This window comes from Callionymus lyra, chromosome 16 (assembly GCF_982586985.1).
Source record: "Callionymus lyra chromosome 16, fCalLyr1.hap1.1, whole genome shotgun sequence".
Taxonomy (NCBI): domain Eukaryota; kingdom Metazoa; phylum Chordata; class Actinopteri; order Syngnathiformes; family Callionymidae; genus Callionymus; species Callionymus lyra.
The window spans coordinates 11,982,837-12,008,827 of record NC_141833.1 but is presented as its reverse complement, the minus strand read 5'-3'; the positions used below and the strand labels follow the sequence as shown (position 1 = coordinate 12,008,827).

General features: G+C 41.7%; 3 protein-coding genes across 6 annotated transcripts in view; 2 read left to right on the top strand and 1 right to left on the bottom strand.

The window, feature by feature from the left end:
- camsap2b (calmodulin regulated spectrin-associated protein family, member 2b) overlaps positions 1 to 1,332 on the top strand; it is a 29,991-nt gene extending 28,659 nt beyond the window's left edge. For all 4 annotated transcript variants that reach the window (XM_087810551.1, XM_087810549.1, XM_087810550.1 and 1 more), the window contains one exon: positions 1 to 1,332. In XM_087810551.1, coding sequence (XP_087666677.1) covers positions 1 to 300 — 300 coding nt within the window. In that variant the 3' untranslated portion in view covers positions 301 to 1,332.
- Positions 1,333 to 2,988: 1,656 nt separating this feature from the next.
- wdr47a (WD repeat domain 47a) lies at positions 2,989 to 12,736 on the top strand. The gene is made up of 16 exons (XM_087810281.1): positions 2,989 to 3,127; positions 5,450 to 5,611; positions 5,691 to 5,774; positions 5,844 to 5,928; positions 6,983 to 7,114; positions 7,202 to 7,378; positions 7,447 to 7,958; positions 8,023 to 8,140; positions 9,403 to 9,584; positions 9,671 to 9,910; positions 9,980 to 10,040; positions 10,116 to 10,273; positions 10,340 to 10,680; positions 11,470 to 11,601; positions 11,675 to 11,893; positions 11,978 to 12,736. The coding sequence occupies exons 2-16, from the start codon at positions 5,454 to 5,456 to the stop codon at positions 12,118 to 12,120; spliced, it is 2,742 nt and encodes a 913-aa protein (XP_087666407.1). The 5' UTR covers positions 2,989 to 3,127; positions 5,450 to 5,453; the 3' UTR covers positions 12,121 to 12,736.
- Positions 12,737 to 12,759: 23 nt separating this feature from the next.
- gpsm2 (G protein signaling modulator 2) lies at positions 12,760 to 25,218 on the bottom strand. Its single transcript, XM_087810282.1, has 15 exons — positions 25,103 to 25,218; positions 24,238 to 24,276; positions 18,582 to 18,803; positions 18,380 to 18,515; positions 16,916 to 17,055; positions 16,722 to 16,845; positions 15,897 to 16,012; positions 15,685 to 15,840; positions 15,504 to 15,621; positions 15,324 to 15,441; positions 14,564 to 14,640; positions 14,316 to 14,498; positions 14,098 to 14,257; positions 13,248 to 13,432; positions 12,760 to 13,175 (listed from the first exon to the last, which is right to left on the bottom strand). Exons 3-15 carry the CDS (start codon positions 18,800 to 18,802, stop codon positions 13,020 to 13,022), a joined length of 1,890 nt encoding a protein of 629 aa, XP_087666408.1. The 5' UTR covers position 18,803; positions 24,238 to 24,276; positions 25,103 to 25,218; the 3' UTR covers positions 12,760 to 13,019.
- Positions 25,219 to 25,991: the final 773 nt, after the last annotated feature.

Below are 25,991 nucleotides of genomic sequence, written 5' to 3'. Positions count from 1 at the left end.
GAAATGGAGAAATCCGAAGCCAACAACTTCCTGGTGCTGTTCCGCGACGCCGGCTGCCAGTTCAGGTCCGTCTACGCCTACTGCCCGGAGGCCGAGGACATCACCAAGCTGACCGGCATCGGCCCCAAAAACATCACCCCCAAGATGATCGAGGGCCTGTACAAGTATAACTCCGACAGGAAGCAGTTCAGCCTGATCCCGGCCAAAACCATGTCGGCCAGCGTGGACGCCATCACCATCGCCAGCCACCTGTGGCAGACCAAGAAACTGCCTTCCCTGAAAAAACTGCACCCTAAATAGAGGCCGATCGAAACAATGGATTTTGTGCAATTCAAAACTGGAATGTAGAAAACACACGTCTGTTGCTAGGCTGCAACACTCCGGACACGTGTGTGGGCAGCATGTGTGTTCATGTCGTCGTGTGCCAAACAAGAGGTTTTTTTTTTTTTTTTAAAAAGACGGACCTGACCGAGAAGAACCACTGAAGCACTGAATGTCTCATCAGGTTGTTCGGTCTCTAGATGTTCATTTTTTCGTGGCCTTATGCTCGTTTTGGTCTCAAATGTTGTGCGTCTCAGTGTTTGTCAGTCGAAGAAATGTCGTCACAAAAAGAGGCGGATTTTTGTGCTCCTCAGAACTCCTTTCCTTCTTCGTGTGTGTGTGCCAAGAAGAGTTCAGAGTGCCATGAAGGAAATCAATACAAGAGACACTATTTATTTTCATATCACGTTCATCTTAAAAACGCATAGATTTAATTCACACGTGTGTTTGTATATGACGGACGTAACAGCATCAGCTTTTTTTTTAAAACACATTGTTCTTGTTTCTCTTGCTCATGACATCATTAGTGGCCACTCTGTGCAATCTTTAGCATCACATAAAGCACTATTAAACACCCCAAAAACACTCAAAATGTCACTTTAATGTGCATATTTTTCTTAACACCATACATATTTATGGAGTCCACCATTGTAAATAGATGTCGTCGCATCGCAGACTTTGGTTGCTACTTTTCAGTCATGCTTTTTATATTTTTAATGTTGTGTTATTTCAACGTGTTGTTGACACTGTACAGATATATTTTGGCATAAAAAAAGGTATTTTTTTGTAACATTTTATCTGAGGGTGTGTGTGCTGAGGCGGCGTGGGAGTGAGAGGAAGTGTGTGGGAATCAACTTGTAGCTGAGAATGCAGTGAATGAAGTCAGGTCTGGTGCAGTTATGTGTATTTTATTCTTTTTGTATTATTTTATTTCACTAAATATGCTTAACAGTTAATGAGTTTTTTGTTTTTGTTTATTTGAGCTTAAATAAAAGCCAGCTATCAACAGTGTTTATCTGTCTTCTCTTTTGGATTCTGTTCAACACTATAAATATAAATAATGAAGTCATATTTTTGATGGCTATCATATACTTTTCAACAAGCCCTGCTTTGTTTATACAAGAAGTCCCTTCGGAGGTGGAGACTTTTTGGATTCGATGACAAACCTTGATCCTTGACCAATCACAGCAGAGTGGGCGTGGTTATGGTGAACAAGATTTAATCTCTAGATATACAAAGTTTTCAGTGGGCGGGGCTTACGATCATTTTCTAATGTAAATATTTCAATTAATTGAGTTTTTGTACAAACAGACACATACTGATGAGTGATCTGGAAAAGCGCTCTACAAATATAAATTACTTACTTACTTAAAATATCAATTTAAGAAACACTTATATCTTATGATCTGGAGCTTATAATAATAATAATAATCTCTATTTATATAGCGCCTTTCTAGACCAGGGTCACAGCTTGTAATCCATGCGTTGGTTTCTTCTCATCTGGACTATTGTAAAAGTTTGTTTTCTTGTCTTAACAAGAAGGATCTGTCTCGCCTGCAGTTAATACAAAACTCTGCAGTGAGAATTCTGACCCGCTCTAGTAGAAGAACTCACATTTCTCCGATCCTTAAAACTCTTCACTGGCTTCCAGTTTCTTTCAGGATCAACTTTAAAATTCTGGTTCTTACTTTCAGATCTATTCATGGTCAGGCTCCTCCTTACATCACTGATCTGATCCAGCCTTACACCCCAGCTCGGGCTCTGAGGTCTGTGGATCAGAATCTACTGATGGTTCCTGAACACGGTTCAGGACCAGAGGAGAGAAATCTTTTCAGGCTGTTGCTCCTAAGCTTTGGAACGATCTTCCTCTCTCTGTGTTTGATGATCTACTGACTCCTTCAAGAAACATCTTAAGACTTTTTTATTTGTTCAGGCTTTTTCCTTGATTTTCTGGAACTCCTGTTGTGTTATATCAGTATTATCTTGATCTTTAAAGTATTTACTTTATTGAAAATTGTTTTGATTGTTTAAGCGCTTTGTGACCCTGGTCTGGAAAAGCACTATATAAATAAAAATTACTTACTTACTTACTTACTTATATCAACACATTAGTTGATATTTGTTTTTGTCAACTTTACTACCTTTTATTTGTCATTTTCTGGTACATTTCTATTGTATTTATTTTTAATTAAATCGCTCATATATCAACGTATTATATTACATAATAAGTTACATAATAAAACATTTTACATTTATTGTATTTTATTTTCAGATGGTATATTAGATTTCCATAAATAAAATAAATAGTTTAAAAAAAATCATCAGATTAAGATCTTAAGTCTTTAAGAATGTCCTTTTATTTACTCAAGTCTGGACTTGATCTTCAAGAGTTTCCAAAGCAAACCGGATAAATCAGGTTAAGTTAACATGGACGCAGCTGCTCTTAACCATGTTTGTTTACTCAGATTTTATAACAGTGGAAGAGATTAAAGACACTAAAAAATCGAAAAAACAATTTAAGAAATAAAAATTAATTAAAAGGTGAATTAATAAATCAAAAGATAAAAAGTTTTCCTCCACTTTCCACGCACCTCTCCAGGCGCCGGTGCTGAGGCTGGTGCCGGGAGGAGGAGGCGGTGCCTGCGGCAGCAGCAGCAGCGGCGGGCAGGGCGGCGACACACCGCGGCAGAAACACTCCACAGGAGCGGGGCTGACAGTCAACACCAAGCCGAGCTGCTCCGTCCTGACAGCGGCTGCTTCCCTCCACCAACCCCGGGGGCTGCGTTCTCTTCACCGCGACAAACAGGTGAGTTTAAACCGGATTAGAATGGTTAGAGAAAGAGGGGGGACTGTCCCTGTCCCTGTCTCCCCCCCAACGCCCTGCTAACTAGCGGATGACACCCCTCTTTCTCTCCCCCCTCTTTATCTCCCTCCTCTCGGCCTCACTAGCCTCCCGCAATATGTTGGTAAATTAACCAGATTATAACCACTAACTAGTTATTAGTTGAGTTATAATCTGGTGAGCGCGGCTGCTAAGCTAACAGCGGTGTAAGCAGCTTATAGCTCTCGGTGGCTAAGTGCCATGTTATTAGCTAAGCATCCCAGACATGCTAACAGCAGCTGCGCACTGCCTTCGTTCACCTCCAGAACAACATGTATTGTTTATTAGCTTCTGTTTCAACTCGTGTATCTGTCGAGACTGTTTCATGTTTGTCTCTGGTTTAGTTCAGTCGGTTTCACTCCAGGCGACACTAACTTGCCTCTGGAGTCACGATGACAAAACATTACGTATTTAGTATTTTTTAATAGTCACTTTCAAACAGATGTTCAATGAATAAAACACTCTTGAATGGAACTAGAAGATGATACCATTTTAAAGTCATGATATTGGTTTAAAATATATTGAATTAATGCATTTATTTCGTCTATAAAATATGATAATCGTTGTAACTGTTATTGCCAGCATATAATTACTTTGTGGTGTCAGAATTAAATTAAATAACACAAAAAAAAGCAACAGAAATACAGATCCAGGCAGACATATATTTTGAATTGTGACATATCTTACACCTTTTTTACCTATTGTTTAGTTTGTAACACCTTGACACACATTTCTACAAAGATATTCATAGAAATACATAATAAAGAATCACTAATAGTATTATAAAACATGTATCTAGTCTTGTATTAGCAATATAACACAATATAGTATAATATATAATATAGAAATACATTATAGTTTACATACAACATTATTACTATGTAATTTGCCAGCATATATATAAGTAAGTAAGTAATTTATATTTATATAGCGCTTTTCCAGACCAGGGCTTAAACAATCAAAACAATACTCAATAAAATATATACCATATAATAATCTAATTATTAACACTTATTATTTTTCTAGATCTATCCTTCCTCAGCCTCAGTTTTCAAACTTCACCTTCATTTTACTTATTTAGAAATGTTCTTTTGTAGCTTTTTTAAATACATTGATATTTGTAATGTCTCCAGACTGTTCCAAAAATGAGTAAAACAAAATTCCTTTTGTAAATGTATAGACTTTACAAGCAGTGATACCATTATGATATTATATAAAGTAAATCTCAAATCTCTTGTCATTCATACAAGTTCACTCCCATCTTAAACGTCAAGGACGTCTGCAAACCTACATGACATTGACTCGTAGTGACCGTTGAGAAAATAGTCGTCAATCAATGCTTCACGTCCTGATTTATGAGATGAAGAAGCTGTTGTGTTTGAGTTGTGTTTGTAGAGGATTATAATGTTGCTTCAAAGCTCTATAAACAACAACGATGGCAGCAAACTCGTCGGCTTCTCGACAGCTTTGTTACCCACACAAACAAGAAGGTTTTATGTGTTTTATCTTATTATTATTATTGATGTTATTCATTACTAGAATTTTTAAAGCTTGTTTTTAGCGCTGACTCGTCTTAATTGTGGATTTGAAACATTAGTTTGGTTTTGTGTTTACATAAAGACAACAAATCTCTCTGCGCTTTCGTCAATTTATTGTTTGCAGTGCAAACAAGTATTGCAAAAAAACGTGAGGCCCGAGGGCTAAATCTGACCCGCCGAGTCATCGTATTTGGCCCGACAGATCAACATAAAATATAGTTAATTTTATGACCTAGAAAGATAAGGAACATATATTATTTATATCTACAATTCTAAGCTTGCAATAAACTAATGTTGAAGGAAAGACATTTGTTTGGGAAAAGAAAATAATTAAAAGTGTACATCGAGCCAACGGCATCAGAAAGTTTGGTACATTTTCATTTTGTTCGGCCTGTGTCTAACATCATTAAAATATTTTTGTTTGCGTTTGACACCCTTGAACTATTGCTTCACCTTTAATCCTTTTTTAATCTGTTCTTACCTCTGCAAACATGGAACACGCCTAAAGAATTAGTGGTCAGTTAACTATTAAATTTGACTGTGAGTCACTCATTTTCTTGTTTTTTCTAGGCGGAACTCTCACGTGTGACTTTAGATATAATCTATGGTGTGTCTGAGGGGAGACTGTAGAACAGGGGTCTCTTGGGGGGCCAGCAGGGAGGAAAACAGATGTGTGTTAAATATGTAACATCTCTGTTGTTGCCGTCAGCAACATGACGGCGGAGGAAACCATCAACGTGAAGGAGGTGGAGATCATCAAGGTGATCTTGGACTTCCTCAACTCCAAGAAGCTGCACATCAGCATGCTGGCGCTGGAGAAGGAGAGCGGCGTCATCAACGGACTCTACTCTGACGACATGCTGTTCCTCAGGTGAGATCTTGAGACGACATGAAATTAAACTTTATCGTCGACACAATCCGAGCGTGACTTTGCACCGTGACTGATGCAGGCAGCTGGTGCTGGACGGTCAGTGGGACGAAGTCCTGCAGTTCATCCAGCCTCTGGAGGGCATGGACAAGTTCGACAAAAAGAGGTACGTTCAAGATGAAGGTGTGTGTCTCACTGAGTTGTGTGCGTCACCGTGTACTCGTGTCGCCGTCAGGTTTCGCTACATCGTCCTGAAGCAGAAGTTCCTCGAAGCTCTGTGTGTGAACAACGCCATGTCTGCGGAGGACGAGCCACAACATGTGAGTAAACATTCTGTCCGTGTGCGTGACCACACGTCTCTGAACACACGTGGTGGTTTTGTGTTTCTGATGATTGATGACAAGGCTGGTCATGTTGCAACAACCTTTATCATTTAAAACAGTGGTCCCAAAACCTGTTCCGGGGACTAGTACTAGTCCATCACGATTTTCACATATAAATCCTGTTCATTATTATTGTCTGAAAAAAAGATAATATGATAATAAAAGATATGTTCCTGTGACTCTTGACATGTCAAGACCCTTGTTTCAGTCAAATCTACTCAAATAATGAACCTGTAAATTAGTGAAACAAACTCTATACGATTGATTTGTAGCTGAATTTATATTGGATCCATTATATGATTCATTATATTCACAACATGTTAGTTTGACTGTGAAACTGCAGATAACGGTTTATATATCATAAAAAAAGGAAGTATAATAATATAAATTCAGTTTAAACTGAAATATACATATATATATATGTCTATATATATATATATATATATATGTATATTGCATCTCTGTAATCATTGAATTTTTAATTGTATTTTAATTTACAACTTGATCTGCTTAGATTATTTTCAAGTCAATTCAAATATACATGTAAAGACATTATTGTTATAAAGCTGCCAACAGCAGTTTTTTATTAAGATTAGTATTTACTTTTAGTGTGTTTAATCGTTGTATTTAAAAAAGGAGCAACTATTTTCACAGAATGAGGCGCAAATAAACCATTGAATTAGTTAAATAACATGTGACACATAACATTGAACTTTCATTTCAGAAATAAAAGGTTCTTTGTTATTTCATGTTATGGTTACTGGTTCTTTGCACTAACTGGTCTGAAGTTGAGTTTGAAGTAGATGTTCACGTCACTCGTGTCCATCGTGTTGAATTAAGGTCACAGTGTTGTATGGGGTCACAGCTGAGGTTCTAGGTCAGAGCCCCTCGATGCTCACGGTGGTCACTGGAAACACACACATGTGTGTAGATGTCAGTTGTGTAGCAGAGTTCATTCAAAAGTGAGTTTATCAAAGGTGTGTCTTCACAGCTGGAGTTCACGATGCAGGAGGCCGTCAAGTGTCTTCACGCCCTGGAGGAGTTCTGTCCTTCCAAAGACGACTACAGCAAGCTGTGTCTGCTGCTGACCCTCCCGCGCCTCACCAACCACGCCGAGTTCAAGGCGAGTGTCGAACCGGGGGTCGTCCTTCTCCAGTGACCTTTGACCCCCCCATATATTTTTTTTCACGCTCTGAACTTCTACGTCCAGGACTGGAACCCGAGCACGGCCCGGGTGCAGTGTTTCGAGGAGGCGTGCACGATGGTGGCGGAGTTCATCCCCGCCGACAGGAAGCTGAGCGAGGCGGGGTTCAAGGCCAGCCGCGACCGTCTCTTCCAGCTGATGCTCAAGGGCGTCCTGTACGAGTGCTGCGTGGAGTTCTGCCAGGTCCGGGAAAAAAACACCGGAGCGATCCCGCCCCGTCGGATCGGTGGTTGACTGTGGTTTGTGTGCAGAGCAAAGCGACGGGCGAGGAGATCACGGAGGGCGAGGTGCTGCTGGGCGTGGACATGCTCTGCGGGAACGGCTGCGACGACCTGGACCTGTCTTTACTGTCCTGGATGCAGAATCTGTCCCACACCGTCTTCTCCTGCGCCTTCGAGCAGAAGCAGCTCAACATCCACGTGGACCGGCTGGTCAAGCCCACCAAGGCCGGCTACTCGGACCTCCTCACCCCGCTCATCAGCAAACTGTCCCCCTACCCCTCCTCCCCCCTGCGGCGCCCCCAGTCCGCCGACACGTACATGTCGCGCTCGCTGAACCCGGCGCTGGACGGTTTGTCTCACGGGCTCTCCGGGCAGGACAAGAGGTCCGCCGCCGGAGACCCCGCTCCGGGTAAAGGGGTCTCCCCCATGTCCCACTCCTTCGCCAACTTCCACTACCCCGGCAACGGCGGGCAGAACCTGAGTCGCAGTCTGATGATGGAGAGCTCCGACTGCCACAGCATCTTCGAGGAGTCCCCGGAAACGTAAGGCGCCCCCCCCTCTGAAGCTGACCGTGGAACTGGTCGCTCACTGAACCTTCTTCTCAAGGTCCAGGACGGAGACGCCCGTGGACAAGATGATGGGCTCGGGCGGGGCGCAGAGCCTGCGCCCGGATTCTGCCCCGGGCGAGGACGCGCCTGCTGCAGATGCTGCCGACAAGAACGAGGTAAGAAACAAGCATCCGACCCGACCTGTCCGGGCACAGAAGGTTGACATTCCTCGGCTCGGTGCTGACTCAGCTGTGTTCACACGTCTAATCTCCATTAGATCTGATTTGAGGGAGATTTTCCTGTAAACACACGTGTGTTAGAGCTTCAACTCTGAACTGCCGGAGGTGGAGTCATGTTTTCATTTCCTGTGATACCTTCTTATTCTGAGGATCGCTCTCTCAGGAATATATTCAAGTGGCTTATATGTTTATTTTTATTGTGTAATTCATTCACACACAGAATAGTTTTCCTAACAACAAATATGGCCGCCTCGATGAAACATTCCCATTTTCTTTAGGTATATTTTCAAGACATTAACACAAAACGTGCTCAGATGTGGTTATTTGTCCACTTCCTTGATCCCATGATCCTTTGCTTGAGGGACTTCCTGGGCCAAATCCTCCGCTTCTCCGAGTGTGCACTGCTTTACAGTACGCTTTAAGTGTACTTTTTTTAATTATGTATTTACCTGCATTGTTATCAATTGTGTTGCTTTTAAAATTAGATTTGATAAAAACAAATGGTCGGTCAGAGAAGTTGTTTATATAGATGGTAGTCGCAGATTGATGACATCACACACCTCATAGTTCAGGGACCTTCTAGACATGTGGTTGGTGGTTGAATTTCTTCAAGGGCCACATTTTTTAAATATACTTTCACTATTGTGGGGGCCACGAGGGAAGAAGAACGGGAACAAAGACAAAGAATAAAAGTAAAATAACAATAATAAAATGTTATATTATGTTTTGCCTTGTAAGTATTTTAATGTTAATATCAAATGCAATGAGTAAGAATTAAAGTTTAATTTGCCATGTAATAGTAAAAAAAAAGAAGTCTGGAATTGTGATTTTATGTTGTTTAAATTCAGTTTATAAAAGTACAAGATGAAGTTCTGAAATGTTGGATCTTGAAAATTTCAAGTTATTTATCTTAGTTATCAAGTAATGAATCATAAAACTTATGACAAACTCAAACCTTGCACAGGACTGTTCTAAACACACATCCTAACAGAGAGTAGGAGTGTGTGTGAGAAAACACTTTGCATTCTTGGACTCACTGGTTACCATGGTGACACATAACAAAGTCCAACATGGAGAGTCTTTAACAGGCTCTGGTCACACCGCCCCGCCCCCCCTTGTGACCTTCCTTCTCCACTCTGGGTCACTGAGACCAACAGAGTTTTCCTAGTTTAACTTCTCGTCTCATCTTCGCTCTTCAGCTGCGAGACGCCACAGAGAAGTACGAGGAGTTCTACCGTCAGCGCCTGCGAGTGCAGCAGCACCTGGAGCAGAAGCAGCAGCAGACGCAGATGTACCAGCAGATGCTGCTGGAAGGTGGAGTCCAGCAGGAGCCGCCGCCCAGCGTCATGCAGCACAGCCTCACCGAGAAGTTCCTCAACCGGTAGGAGACGCAAGAGAGGCCACGCCCACATCTGTGGCGCCGATAGTTAAAGTCCTTCAATTACTCATCGCCTCACGTGTCCTCAGGTCTATCCAGAAGCTGGAGGAACTGAACGTAGGGATGGAGAACTTGGGGGAGGAGGTCAAGTCTCTGACGCAGCAGTGTAACGGGAACCCTCCTGCCTCCGAGGACAACAACAACCCTCCCTCGGTGACGCCGGACCAGAGCAAGAGTCGCGCAGGAGTCCTCAGCAGCACCCCGCAGAAGACCCCGGCTGGAGGGCGAGTGGTGCCTCCCCTGACCGAGTCCCCCGTCCTCTCCCAGAGGTAACACTCATGCGGACCACTACTACACAAGCACCAGGTCCTCAAGCTCATGATGTTTGTGTGTGACAGCGTGGAGAAGACGAGGCCGGAGGAGGAGGGAGATTCTCCATCTTTGTCCAGGAATAAAGAGGTGAGTCACGGTATCTGAGGTGGTCCACGTCAGGTGGTCTCTGGACGTTAAGCTGTGGTTCCTTGTGTTCCTCAGACGGACAAATCCAAAAGTCTGTTCGTGCCGGTGCACACCCTGGAAGACACCCAGGCCATCCGGGCCGTGGCGTTCCATCCGTCCGGCTCGCTCTACGCGGTGGGATCCAACTCCAAGACCCTCCGTGTCTGCGCCTACCCCGAGACCCTGGACCCCAGGTAGGGTCTACCGCCGGTGGAAGATCAGAAGTTCAGGACAGGACTCACAAGTCTTTCCCTCAGCAGCAGCTCCAGTCCAGTCAAGCAGCCGGTGGTCCGCTTCAAGAGGAACAAGCATCACAAGGGCTCCATCTACTGCGCGGCGTGGAGTCACTGCGGGCAGCTGCTCGCCACCGGCTCCAACGACAAATACGTCAAAGTGCTGCCCTTCAGCGCCGAGACCTGCAACGCCACCGGACCGGACCTGGAGTTCAGCATGCACGACGGCACCATCAGAGACCTGGCCTTCATGGAGGGCCCCGAGAGCGGAGGCGCCATCTTGATCAGCGCCGGAGCCGGAGACTGTAACATCTACACCACCGACTGCCAGCGGGGGCAGGGTCTGCACGCGCTCAGTGGACACACAGGTGCGGCTCTGAGGTCGTTAGTGGCGTGAATTGGAAACATTCTGATGAAACGTATATCGTAGTAACGAGGATATATTTGAAGTATTGTCGAGTACTTGACTCTGGTGTTGCAGTATTTACAGACCACATGACTCTTGATGAAGTCGTAACTGTTTCTAATTGTTTTGAAACCAAAATATGTCCAAATATCAGCTTTAAAAGCTGCTGGAGTTGATTGTATCCTCTCGTCCTCAGTCATCCTTGAGATCTCGCTGGGGGGAGTTTAATTGCAACACCAAAATGAATAAGCCCAGTATATAGACGTGTCATTCATTTTAATGGTTATGGGATGTAAGAAACACACTTGAATATTGCAAAAATTGTCAGAAAATGTAATTGATATAAAAAAAATATTGTATAATGTTTTTAAACCTTTTTTTTTTTAATTCAAATTGTATATATATGATAGATCTACTATGGTTATACAAATATTAAGTGTTAGATCGCCTTTAAATAAAATGTATTATTATTATTATTAGATCATTTTTGTGTTGGAAAATAACTTTCGCCCACTAGATGGCAGCAGTCATTATGTCCTCCGCAGTTTGGAGAACAATAGACTCCGGTGAGATCCTAGCGCAGACTGAGGACGAGAGGATACTTCTACTATTTCCAGACTTCTGCCCGTACTCTCCCTTAAATAATAAATGAATAATTATTTCATTTCCATCACTTTATTTGAATCTAAACTATAAAACAACTATGATAAATATTATAAAAAAAATGAATTACAAAAAGATTTCTCTCCAGGTCACATCCTGTCGCTCTACACGTGGGGCGGCTGGATGATCGCCTCGGGCTCTCAGGACAAGACGGTGCGGTTCTGGGACCTGCGGGTGCCGAGCTGCGTCCGCGTGGTGGGGACGGCCTTCCACGGCTCAGGTACCAGACGCCCTCACCGGCCCTCTCTCTAGCGCCCCCCAGTGACTCACGTTTATATAACATCGTCACACAGGAAGTCCCGTGGCCTCGGTGGCCGTGGACCCCAGCGGGCGCCTCCTAGCGACGGGGCAGGAGGACAGCGCCTGCATGCTGTACGACATCCGAGGCGGTCGGATCGTGCAGGTGTACCGGCCGCACGGCAGCGACGTTCGCTCCGTCAGGTTCTCGCCCGGAGCTCGCTTCCTGCTGACCGGCTCCTACGACACCAAGGTCATAGTCAGCAACCTGCAAGGTAGGATCCGACCTCTTGACCCTGAACTTCCTCCCTCTCCCTCTCTCTCTCCATCCTCACGCTCTTCTGTCTGGCGACCTTCAGGTGACCTCACCAAGCCGCTGCCTCAGACGGTCGTGGGCGAACACGGCGACAAGGTCATCCAGTGTCGGTGGCACACGGACGACCTGTCCTTCCTGTCGTCCTCCGCCGACCGCACCGTCACACTCTGGACACACAACCCCTGACACACACACTTCTAGAGTCGACACACACTTAAATAACAACGTCCCTCCTTTTCCTCTCACGTCTGTAGAAAACCAAAAATCTCTTTCTCTCACTCGTCTCACATTCTTTTTCGTTCTTTTCGTTTCACACCTTCTGCACAAACTTAAGAGTTTCCATGACGGTGCCTTTTTTTCTTGTACGACCTCCTGGTCATCATGCATATCATGTCTCGCTGCTGTGGTTCCTCCGAGGGATGTCGTGCCGCGTCATCACTGTTGTGTAACTACTCATGCGCTCGTGTGCGTAACTTCGCCGCGCTGACGGAAAAAAAAAGGGAATCTGTTAAGTTCCACCACTAGGGGGCAGACGTGCTCCTTGCACTGAAAGGCACAAGTATTTTGGGGCGTAAACGATGTTATTTATATGCACTTTCGTCTCATTTTTTTGCTTTCCCCAGATGTTTTTAACGCTGTATAGACGCGACAGATGTGCGATCAAACTAACAGATGTATTTATTCAGTTGTGATCATGTGTGTACAGTATTTAGTGTTTTTTTTTTTTTTAACGCTAGTTTAAATGTGGTTATTTATGCTGACGTGTGACTGCGGGTACGTTCAATAAAATTGTCTTTTACAAGCCAGTGGTTAGAAGTCGAACAACAAGAGGTTTTATTACCTTCAGTACAAAAGATCTTGGAGGATTTTGAAAAACATGGACAGAAAAAACACACAAATGTAGGAGAGAAAGAAACACATAAAAACACACACATGTAGGAGAGAATGAAACACATAAAAACACACACGTGTATTTAGAAATACACACAAACGAAGGTGAGATTCATCCCTGACACACAAGTTCATGTTTTGAAATACGTCGGCGCAGCAGTGCTTCTGTTGGACTCGTGGAAGTGAGTTCTGGTTCAGCTGGACCCGTGGCTCGGCAGCGTGACCCGCTGCTCGTCCATCCTCTTGGCCTGTGAGCGCATGATGAGGCTGAAGAAGTCCTCGTCCGGTACTGTGGGTCCGCGGGTCGGGGGCGGCGGGGGCGCGCAGCGCTGGTCGTCCAGGCGGGAGCCCTGAGGAGAAGGACGGACCTCAGCGACCCGGAGATGTTTTTTTTTTTAATGGTGGTCCGAGGCTGGACTCACCTGACACTTGACCAGCATGTCGAAGAAGTTGTCGTCCGGCTCGGCGCCGTCGGCGTTGGCCATGAGGTGACTGAGGACGGCCTGGTTGCTGTTCTGGTGGAGCCTGAGGCCCGGCAGAGACCCGCCTGCCGCCGCCGAGTCCTCCAGTCGACGAGCGCCCGACACGTTGGTCGACTCGGACACGGCTGCGCAGCAGAGGAAGAAAATGTTGCTTTAATTTAATATAGTTTATTTATTTTCACAAAACTGTATCATTATTTAACAACACTATCGAAATAATTACTTTTAGTTTTTATTATAATTATTTTATGGTTAACCTTCGTTTTCTTATGTTTTATATTATTTTTTATAAAATATTTTATGTCGTTTTCAACATGTAAATCTTTATGGCGCGTTTTCTTTTTTGTGTCGCAATTAAACATCCGTCCACTAGATGGCAGCAGTCATTACGTCCTACACAGCTTAAGGAAGAATACAATTTAGTAAGATCCTGGTGAACTACTGAGGACAAGCGGTGAGAAAATATCGGTATTTGTTCAAGGGGCTTATTCATTTTGGTGTTGCAATTAAACTTTCGGCCGCTAGATGGCAGCAAGTAGAACAATGGAATCCCGGCCATGACTGAGGACGAGAGGATACAGTTGATTCCAGCAGCTTTTAAAGCTGATGTTTGGACATATTTTGGTTTCAAAACAAATAAAAACTTCATCAAGAGTCATGTCTGTAAATTCTGCAACACCAGAGTCAAGTACTCGACAATACTACACATATATCCTTGTTACTACAGTATCATAATGTATCGTATCGTTGCCAATACACATCCCTACTACACAAGAGTGTTTGCGCTCACATTTCCTGACGACTCTAGGGGGCGACGGTGGGCGGCTGTTCAGCGACGACACGCTGCCGTTGTCCTGGACGCAGCAGCGCTGGTCGTCCATACGGTTGCTCTGGAAGCGACTGAGCAGGTCGAAGAAACCTTCGTCTCCGAGTGCGTCCGGACTGAGTCTCTGTGGACGCAGACGGTCAGAGTGGTCCGCGGCCCACGACACACGAAGACCCTCCTACCTTCTGAGGACCCTGCACCGAGGTCACGCTGCTGTCCAGGGTGTTGCTGGAGTCCTTCAGGACTTTGCTGCTGGACTTGAACTTCTTCCCTCGCAGGCGACTGACGAAGAACAACTTGGACGAGCTCTTGACCATGGAGGGTTTGTTCTGCTTGGTGAGGATGTCGCTGCTCCACTTCTGACCCTGAGACACGAGGACAGAAGGTCACGCCCGGGGTCACCGGCGCACATTTACGAGGGTCGTCTCACGTTCATCTTGTCCGGCGTCAGCTTCATCAGCTCCAGGTTCTCCATACTGTGACGCCTGCTCAGCCGCTGCCGCGCACCTGCAGCCAGTGAGTCGTCAGTGAAGGTGTTTGACATCAGAATATTCAAGTAAACATTTGACCTTTTTAACCTTTTATGACAAGTTTTTCAAATGTTTTGGGTTTTTAATAATAATAAAAAATAAATCATATTCAATCATTTGTATTGATTAATTAAGTTGAATAAAAATAAAAAATGTTAAATCAATAATTATTATTTAATTCAAAATTATTATTATTTTTACACAAAGAAATTTATATTATTCCAATATTAAAACATATATTATCTAAATATATTATCTTTTCATTCTTAACCTTTTAAATTCAATAAAAATAAAAACATGAGTTTTTAAAGCCACCAGACTTGATCGATCAGTCACATGATTGTCAGGCGTCACGTGATTGGCTGAAAGTTTGATTAAGTTTATTTAAGTTTATTAAGTTTGAATTGGCTTTTTTACTCATTTGGTACTTTTAGTGGCCTTTGTTTTATGTTGAATTTAAAAAGGCTATGAATGAAAATGTATTGAATTTAGAGAATAGATATTTGAATTATTGGGATAAGAATATCAAACTATGTGTAAATATATACATTTTAAAATATAAATATATATAATATGTACATAGAAGTTATAGAGTTCAAATCAGACACTAGCTGCCACCATGACCCTGAAAACTCTCATCTTCATCACTGGTTTGTTCACCGAGCAGGTTGTTGTCGGCGTCCTTGCTCTCAGACATGGAGCTGCTGCTGCTGTAGCTCAGACCGAGGACCGTCTGCAGGTCGGACACGTTCATGCGGGCCGTGAGTTCACCGCTGCGGTCTCCGGTCTGCAGGGAAACATCAAGACTATTATTCAAGAAGGTTCCAGAGGACGGAGGAGGTCTCGTGCCTCTCTGCAGATCTCCAGATGTTTCTCGGCGAAGTGCATGGCCTGGTCGTGGTTCCCCAGAGCCGTGTGAGCGTTACCCAGACTCCAGCAGGCGCGACCCTCGCCGATCCTGCACAGAGGGAGGCGTCAGTCACGTGCACGCCCCCCCGACAAACGAGTGTGCGCGAGGTACCGGTCGTTGAGGTCCTGGGCGATGATGAGGTGCTTGAGGTGGTAGTCGATGGCGCGCTCGTAGTCCTGCAGGAGGGTGTAGGTGTTCCCCAGACTGTAGCAGGCCTGCGCCTCCACCGCCCGGTCCTTCAGCTGCCGGGCGAGATTCAGCGTCCGCCTGTCGACAGCCTCGTCAGCCTCGACGCGACACACGCGTCACTAACTTGTATTTACTTGTAATGTTCCGCCGCCACCTCGAAGTCGCCCAGGAAGATGAAGGCGTTGCCGAGGTTACAGTAGGCTCGCCGCTCCGCCGATCGGTCGCCGAACTCCTTCGCGATGAGCAGACGCTGGAAACATGATTTATTTAAAATCTTATCCTCAGAAGAAGGAACGATTTGAAATGAAACTTTGAATTGTTTAATTTAAATTGTTTTTTTTAAATAAAATAATTATTCATTAATTTCTATATTGAGAGGAAGATTTTCTTTCATTGAATAATTTAATTAAATATAGTTTAGTATTTACAGGTTAAATTAGTTTGTGTGTTTTTTTTTTAATAATTGCATTTTAAGAACTAAAGAACTAATTGTATTCACACACAGATATTCATATATTCGTTTTATTTATTCGTTGTAATGATAAAATATTGAATTTCCTTTCGTATATAAATGGAATATTGGAATTATAATTATGTGTAAAACAAATAAAAACATTCATTTTGAACTTTTCAATATACAAATAATTGCATTCAATTATTTAATACAAAACTAACTAAATATTTCAATATAAAAAAAACATTAAATTATAGCAATAAACAAATTAAATCTTTCAATATAAAATACATATTTAGTTAAATTATCCCAAAAAAACAAATTAAATCTTTCATTAAAAATCACTGAATTAAATGAGTAAATATAAACAAATTCAACCTTTTAATAAATGAATTATTGAATTAAATTATTTAAAAATGCTTTATCTTTTAATTTCACATTATAAATGTCAGATAAGTATCAACATATCAAATGTTCAATACTCCGATATACTCCCATAAGTCACCTGCTCGTGCGACTCCACGGCTCTCCTGAAGTTCCCCAGCAGGTAGTGAGTGTTTCCCAGATTCCCGCAGGTGCGTCCCTGAGCGGCTCGATCCCCCAGATCCTTCACGATGGTCAGGTTGGCTCTGGAAGTGGTTCACGGATCAACAACAGGAAGTTCAAAAAAACCTTCTCTCGTAACAAGTCTCCACTCACTCGTAGAACTCGGCCGCCCTCCGGAGCGCCGTCATCACCTCCTCGGGGAAATCCCCCGGTTCAGCTCCGCTCCAGCTGATGCTCTTGCCCTTCGCGTGGTAGACGTTCCCGAAGTTATAGAGCGCTCTGGCCTGACCCACCTGACGTAGAAGATTTAGTATCTTTATTGACTTGAAGTTGCTCTTGAACTCTCAAACTTTAGTTCTTTTTATTGAGCAGTTTATGGGATGACGACAGTTAGCTTAAATACTGATGTAGCTCAAATGCTAGCTTAAAAGCTAACAGAGCTAACTGCTAAAACATCGTAAAACTGGCGTCAAATAGTCAATAATACAATATTTATTTACTAAACTGTGTCACTGAAACTCTCTGAGAAGGAAATGAGTTGAAAAATAGTGATGTCAGTCAGTTATTGTCGTCATTGGAGGATCATTTTAGCATCTCTTGGATTTGACCTCCGACTCGATACACAAGAGACACAAACACACATATGTTAGGAAACGAGCAAACCTTGAACTTGTTGAGCTTAGAGCGTCACAATATCAACATTCTATGAAGCAAACAAACAGCTTTTAATACACGTAAAATGGCTGTAAGTTTGACTCCTGTGGTTTGTATTCTGTAAAAGATGTTTCAACAAATCAAATGTTTATTCAGTCGACAGAAAACTTCAAGATGTGATAAAATTGATGATTAAAACTGACTGTCTTTGGTAAATTGTTCATATTTTTTAGTTTATTTTAGTGTTAAACATATGCACCTATTTAGCTCCGTCCACGAACCAGGTTTTTTGAAAATGTTTCTACAATTAAAAGCAAATGATGATCGTTTCTTTACCTGAAACTCCTGCGTTATTTGGATTGAATAAGATTCAGGCGAATTTTTCAGGTGGTGCAACAGACAATTTTTATGTTCAAATGACAAGAATTATTCTCAAATACTTTTTTACTCTTGTATCTGCTTTAATTAATTTTAATCTGTCATAAGATTTGGGGTGAAAAAACAAAATTATACTCATATATTTACAAAGTTGTCTCTAAAGCAGTAATAAGTTAGATTGAAAACATTGTTTTTGGTTCCCCTAGTGGCAGAGAGGTGGAACTGCAATGTTGCCACATACAGCATGAACATTACTCAAGGAAACAAGATGAATGTTCTTGAAGGTTTCTGGTTTCATCCGAGCGTCTGCTGTGAAAGTTCAAAGGTCAAAGTCTCTGGGCAGTTACGTGGTCAGAATAAAAAGCCAGAGTTCGACTTTATTAGTCATGTTTGTTGAACAACAACAATTATTGCAGGGAAAAAGAAAAGTGTTATTTTCTGAGAATACTGTTAACATTTGGGTTGATTACATATTTTTTAACCATCCATAATAAAAAAAAAATAGAGTCACTTATTGGCTGCACTTCAAATAAAGGTCCGCAGTACGTCATCTTATGGGCCACATAAAGGTCTAGTTAGTCCCACCTTGTCCCCGATGTCCTTGGCGATGTCCAGATGTCTCTGACAGCAAAGCACGGCCTCGTCGAACCGGCCCAGGACCTTCAGAGTGTTCCCCAGGTTCCCGCTGGCCTTGGCCTCCCCCATCAGGTCCCCGACCGTCCTGAAAGAAGACGGATTCTCGCGTGAGGTCTGCAGTCCGTGAGGGTCTCGCGGCCGGAGTCCTCACCTGGTCAGGGTGAGGTCGTGCCGGTGGAAGTCCAGAGCCTTGGCGTAGTCGTGCAGGTGGAAGTAGGCGTTCCCCAGCTGGCTGTAGATGGCGCTGAGCACCTGCAGGTCCTCCGTGCCCACCTGGATGGCGGCCTCGAAGAAGGAGACCCCGGCTCTGTAGTCGCCCACTTTGCAGAGACGTTCGCCCTCCAGGGCCAGCTCCAGGCAGGACACCTCCATCCTGCAGACACGAGGTTCCAGGACTGAGCTTCTCTCCCGACTGGAGCAGTGAAAGCAGAGAATGTTGTCGAGCCACTTCCTTCCACCTCCGCGGAACAATGGAGGCCACTGAGGACTGTTTGTTATGGCCGAGCTCACATCCTCCCGCCAGCACGGAGCTCACTCTGCTCTTTGTTCTGCCGACAAGTACTTGAAGCTTCTTGGAAACTGTTTTATGACGGCTATTTTTAAACCAACCTTCATTCGCACGACGGGGGAAACTTCAAGTTTCATGTCAATAAACTGCATCACGGTCTACAATTAAAGGAGAACTTCGCCGTTTGATTTTGTCTCTGGCTCCCTCTAGTGTTAGATCCGTGTATTTGTTTACAAAACGAGAGAACGACTATTGTCGGTTTCAGGTTTTCTAAAACAGCATTTTTGTTGTACTCCAGCATTAGTAAAAATTGATAGACAGGGACTAAAGCTGATCGGACAAGTCGCCAATGAAAGAATAGCTAGCTTCCTCGCAAATCATGACTAGGCGCGTACGAACATCACATGTACAAACTATCACAATAATTATTTTTTCGTTACCGTATTGATATTCAATGGAACTGTATCGATTTTGAAATATATATATATATATATATATATATATATATATATTTATTATTTTCTTCTTATTGGTTGGGTCATTCAAATAATATGTTATTTGTATTATTATTATATTGTTTTTCTATGGATTTTTATGTTATACAAGTTTTTATGGATGAAAAAACAAGGGTGATTTATTTACAATTAACATAATAATATTATATAAGGTTTGTTAATTGTTGTGTTGCCAATAGACCTCCGACCACACCCCTTGTCATGACTGTTCAAAAATAAAATGATCATAATAGAAAAAAAAGGTACAAATGTAATCTAGTTCCACTAAAAGTTCATGTATCGACAGTATTGTCTTATATACACATTGTTGAAATCTCCAAAAATGCTGACCTTGCATGCTTTTTTTTTTTAAATGGCGTTTGACAATTAAAGGAAATGAAAAGCAAACATTGATTTTAGATGAAAGAGTAGATGCTTAACACATGAAAGCAGCAGCACGACACACTGGCTGCTATTGTGCGGGTGAGTGTGACGTTTGACGGAGATTTAAAATGGCACGTTTGTTCTTTTCAGGAAACCAGCATGTTTGGACAATATCAAGTCGCACAAAGTCCATTGGCTTCTGTTTATGGCACGACTTCCTTCTAGTGAAAGTCTTTTTATGCGACAAGAACAAACGTTCATGCATCAGAACTTGAAAAGACGTCGCGGGCTCAACAAACTCAATCGTTCTTTTGTCGATGTGGAAATAAACCAAGTATTCACTGTGTGTTTTGTGTGATGTGTTCACGGTTCTGACACGACCCTTAGTGCTGACCCCTATGAAGTTTAACTATTAAAGCGCTGGCTCAATACTGTAGAGGATACAAGAGTCAAACTCACTATTATCTTTGACTTATTTGTGTAAGAATGTGAGGAAATATCTTGATTTATACATTATACTGTATCTTATACTACATTCTTTTTACACCTTTTTTTATATTTCAATATTTAAATTAACCTCTGGCCGCTAGATGGCAGCAGTCATTATGAACTCAGCAGCTTAAGGAACAATTAAATCCCACGAGATCCTGATAATGACTGAGGACGAGAGGATACAGTCGTCTCCAGAAGATTTTTAAGCCGATGTTACGACTAGTTTATTAGTTAGATTAGATTAGTTATGACTTCTTCAAGAGTAATTTGGTCTGTAAATTCTGCAACACCAGAGTCAAGTACTCGACAAGTATATCCTTGTTCCTACGATATTGCAATACATCCCACTATATCCTATCGTTGCCCATGTATCGTGATATCGCCAGATTCTTGCCAAAACAAGCCTCTATTCTCGTGAAGTCATTACTAAAACTTCAACATGTCGAGTCTCATCCAGATTCAAACTCACCTGCTGGTTTCTCTCGTCCTACAACAACAGCTGCAAACCAAACAAGTCAACGGCATCTACTCTGAGCTTCTCCCCGCTCCGAGTCATGGAGAGTCGCATCAAAGCCGACTTCTCGCCCAAAGGTCTAGAATCGGGTCAAACTGAGGACAGCGGCATCTCTGGCATCAGCGATGTGACGTCAGAGATATGAAACACCGAAAACCTTCCGGAGAGACGTCTGCGATCATCATTAACCTCAAACTGCAGGCGGAACAGTCGCTTCAGCATTTTCAGCTAATCTTCTTATCTTTTTGTCAAACTTGCGACTCCGACCCGATCGCCTGGGATTATGTGGAGTGTTGGGCCGACAGATTAACCAAGTATTATGTTGTTCAGCGCGATAGACATGTTGGAAAGAAAAAAGGCCCCTAAAGACGGGGGAAATGAATCCAATGACAAACGCGTCAGAGATGAATAATTCAGGATGTTGTTAAATATTAAAGCGGGTGTACACCTGCTTCTCCGTGCATTAATAATCACTTTCATTTAAATACTCAAATCATGTGTAAAACACTCAAGAGTCCTTATGGAAGAACCGCAAAACCATCTGTACATTGAATGGTTGAAACATTTAATTTTTTTAAATTAATATGTTGTTGTTTTTTTGAAGCATTGTATTAATTTTTGACTAATTAAATTGAATAATTCATATATTAAAATGTTTAATTTAATCATATTTAAACAACACTTTCAATATATAAAGTATTGAATTTGATTAATTATAAATATAATTAAAAAACAGACAATACTTTAATAAAGTAAAGTTGCAACATTTTAATCCAACCATTCAATATATGAATATATATATATATATATATATATAGTGATAAGTCTCCTGAACTCGACCTAAAACAGCCACTAAACGAGTGGATGGAAAGTAAGACATCCATCCCTGAGTTCATACCTGTAGCGGACATGAAGTGACGACTCCTCCGCTCGCGTGCTAACACTTGAGCTGCTGGCGTCCATTGAAGAGCATAGTACGAGGGAGAAACCCCGGCTTCGATTTAAAAAAAAAAGTGTCAGCGATTTTCAAGTGGAGACGAGGACGGGAGAAGACTCCCGGCCGACCCGGGGCGCAGCCTAACGGTGAGTCAGCGGTTTAAGTGAAGGCTCTGCTGACACATGTCCTGAGCATCGGTCCTTCAGAGCTGCTCGTCTACATACTGGCCTCTCGCTCTCCTGTCAGATGCTCTCTGTGAAGAGAACACAAGACGCTCTCTCAGGCCACTGGTCGCCATGGCAACGCCACCCAAACAGCAGCCAGCAGGACAAGCGGTGCAGGACGACGGACGAGGGTCTGAGACACGACCCTCCACACAAGACACAGCAGCCATGAAAGTTGCGAAGCGTTAGTGAGTTTTTCTAACCGACACCAGAGCCTGAGAACATGAGTGTTTGCAGGAGGAGAGACGGTGATAAGGAAGCCACAAGGAAAAGATAAAGTACACCAACGGAACTCTTTTGCTCCATGACATCATTCACCCCTAAATTCAAACTGGCCCCGCCCACCAACCCTACAGGGGACGTAGTTTTCATGATGGACAGACTTGAGCAACAGGCTTTAATAGATTCCAGACCGTGTTGCATCCATGCTTCAGATGTGTAGCAGCTAAAATACTAGTGTGTATCTGTGTTTTACTGCTTATTCTGCTTCAGCTTTACAATATTACTAGAAGATATCTCAAATATATGATGTAATAATCAACTTAGATTGTCCTAACATCACGACTATGGAAGAATATCAGTGAACTTGGATTATTTAATGGTTGAATTTAACTTTTCAAACTTTGACTTTTTATCGAAATGCTTTTGTATTGTTTTTTTTTGTAATAAATTAATTTTTATCGTTTTTATATTGAAAGGTTGGATTTATGCAGTTTTTTTTTGTTTTTGTTTTTTTTAATAATTTGATTTTAAGGGTTAAATTTTTTATTAAAAAACGAATGAGTTGGAATTTTTACATATAAAGTTTGATCAAACTCCAATAATTGAAAAATAAATGTCCGGAATTCATTCGTAGTATAAACATGTTTAGACCACAACAAACGAGTGCTGAGCTATTGTTTCAGCCAATCATGTGACGAGCAGACGATCATGTGACTGAGGAACTTCCCTTATTATTGTAGATGATTAAAAACCTGTTCATTCATTCATTTTTTTCCTCTGCAGATTCCCTTATGGAGGTCATGGGGGGCTGAAGCACACAATGGACACAATGAAGCCGTTCCCAGTCTCTCGCATGACACACAAAGACACACAACCATCCACACACACACTCACTCAAACATATGGAAATTTAAGGATTAATAACAAGTTAATTAAAGTTATAATAGTCTACGGTTTATTCCATTGTATTGATTATTTGTTTTGGTGTTTGTTGGTCTTTTTGTTGTCAAGTATTACTATTTTTATTTCTGTTATTATTACTATTACCATGAGTATTTTTTCTTTATAATACGTTGGTTATGGTGGAAAAAGAAAAAATATTGATTATTGTAAACTGTGTATTTCCGACATGATACATCAATAATTTGTTATGTTTACAACGATGGCAATCAAAGTTTTTTTTAAGTAAGTAAGTAACTTGTATTTATAGAGCGCTTTTCCAGACCAGGGTCAAAAAGCGCTTAAACAATCAAAACAATACTCAATAAAGTATATACTTTAAAGGTCAAGATAACACTAAGAACGACACAGTAAAAACAACAATATTAATTTAGTTAACAATTCAAAAGGCATCACAAAACTATCAAGGAAAGTCTTAATGATGATGATTTTATAATATGATTATTATACTTAATAATATCTTGTTAGTTTATAAATAAAGACCCATTAAGGTAATTGTATTTACAGTGAGAAACGTGTAAGTGTGTGAGCTGTACTTAAGACTACAGAAACATTTCAGGGTGCAGAAAGAAGCTTGTTTTTGAACGTGTGCACGTCGTCTTAAGCCGGTTTCGCAGGCTGTCGCACAAGCAGGAGTGATTGCAACACAAACTAGAGGATTTAAGGATTTGGGGGCCGAGTTCCTGCCCAACTTTATAACCACCTATTGATGTGTGCCAACATGTGAACTGTCTTTTTCCACCACAGAAATGGGCGTTTTCTCCCACCACTTACAAAGCTACAGTGTTCAAGGACAAGTGTGTAACTGGGAGAAGGACAAAAGAGTCCAACCTTCACTGTGAGCCAGTGAAGGCTCCACAAGAAGTCATCAATCTTTTCTGGAACAACAAACCGTAAAAATGACCTCATCTTTGAATCTATAGTCTTTGTGTTTACAGCTCATTGTTGACCAAAATGACTCCTGCTTATGACGGCAACATCTAAACATAGCAGAGGAAAACCACGGAGAACGTGAGGCACAAGCACCAAAATACAGGAAAACATGTAAGAACATAAAAGTTGTTAATCTGACCTGTACTTTTTCTGCACTGGAACTGGAAATTTGCTGAGCCTGAAATTAGAAAAAGGTTCATTAATGAAATGTAATTAACATTTATCATATTATTATAAATTTACGCATATAAGCAAATAACGACTATTCATGAATAAACAGATATAGACCAGCTGTTAAAAAAACAAGACTTTATATTAAGTCATGGGGAAATAAAGGATGCTTTAAAATGTTAAACTTCTTATCTTATGAGACGTGTTTTAATTTGTTGTCGTTTTAGTCATAATATTATCAGGCAATTTATTGCATCACTAGATCAAGCGATGACCAAAATTTAAAGCACATTTACATTATTGATAACATTATAATAATGTTATAACATTATAATAATGTCATTATTACATAATTTACATCACGTAAATGTACATTTAAATCAAGCCAGATTTTTTTTTACCAACAGTAGGTTGTTATATTTGAAATATTATTTTGGAAGGAAACATGACTGTTGTGTGTTTTTACTAATGACAGCTGAGGAAAATAGTTGTGTAAATCATGTAAAAAAAATGTTTTATTTAATTTTCAATCAATAAACAATAGTTGATGGGTTGTTGAGTATGTGAATCACAATATAAAGAGAGATAGTTGATCATCAGTTGCACTATATATAGATTTAAATGTATCATTTTCATTGGAGATCACTGCAGAACCACTTGTTGCCATGTCGGGCATCACTACACGTTCAGTTGACAATAAATAAAACGGGACCAAGTCTTCAATATTTATTTTGTAAACAACACCTGATCGAAAGTCTAAATCGCGAATTCACTCGATAATCGATCCGATCAGACTATTAAACAGAAGTTAGCATGTTAGCCTCCGCACTTACGTTAGTCGATCCAGTGCGAACAATGGGGAATTGTCCTTCTTTTTTCCCAGTTTTACATTAATATAAAGTCCGTTCACAGATAATCCACAGCTATGGGCTACAGGAAAGCCATAAACAAGAACTTAGTCCAGTGTCATTGTTTTTTAAATTATTGTCAAACTTCACTTAGAAGTTAAAGAAGCCTTGTAGAGCAATCGGACTGTTTTTCCCCTCTGGCCAATCAAAGGACGACATTCAAAGATGACCACGCCCCCCGCCGCGCTCATTGGACCAATAGATTTGAATAAAAAGAGGCGGTGACGCGTGTGATGGTTGAGCTGTCAGCGGCGAACACGTTTATACGATCAAAACAAGCTCGTTCTCGACTGTGCAGAGAAGAAATAAAGGTTAAATAAACTTCTTATGCTGTGTTTCGTTAAACGCTCGCAAAGAACACACACGCGATAGTAAATATGCGATACTTCCGGTTGAGGCGTTTATTTCCGGCACATGCTTTTACTTTGGTGACCTAGCAACCGGGTGCACGTTGAACAGACGGTCAAGCGTCACCATTATGAATACATTCATGACGCCGGAGAGAACCTGCTCGCTACAGCAGATGTAATGTCAGAAGGAGAGATGGAACTACTGTGAGCGGCTCGAAGATGGTGTCAACAAACAGAGCAGGAGACAAACGCATCAATAAAAAGTAAGTTTGGAGCTGTCAGTATATTATTATATTTAAATGAGCGGAATCATACATTGACTTGTGCTGATATTATTGTTTGTTATTAACTTTAGACCCGTTTTATTTTATTCTTTAATGAAAGTACAATCTTAGTGCCTACTGTTATACTTCTTTACCTCATATTTCTTGTGTTTATTTAGTGTAGTCACGTCCAGTGACTTA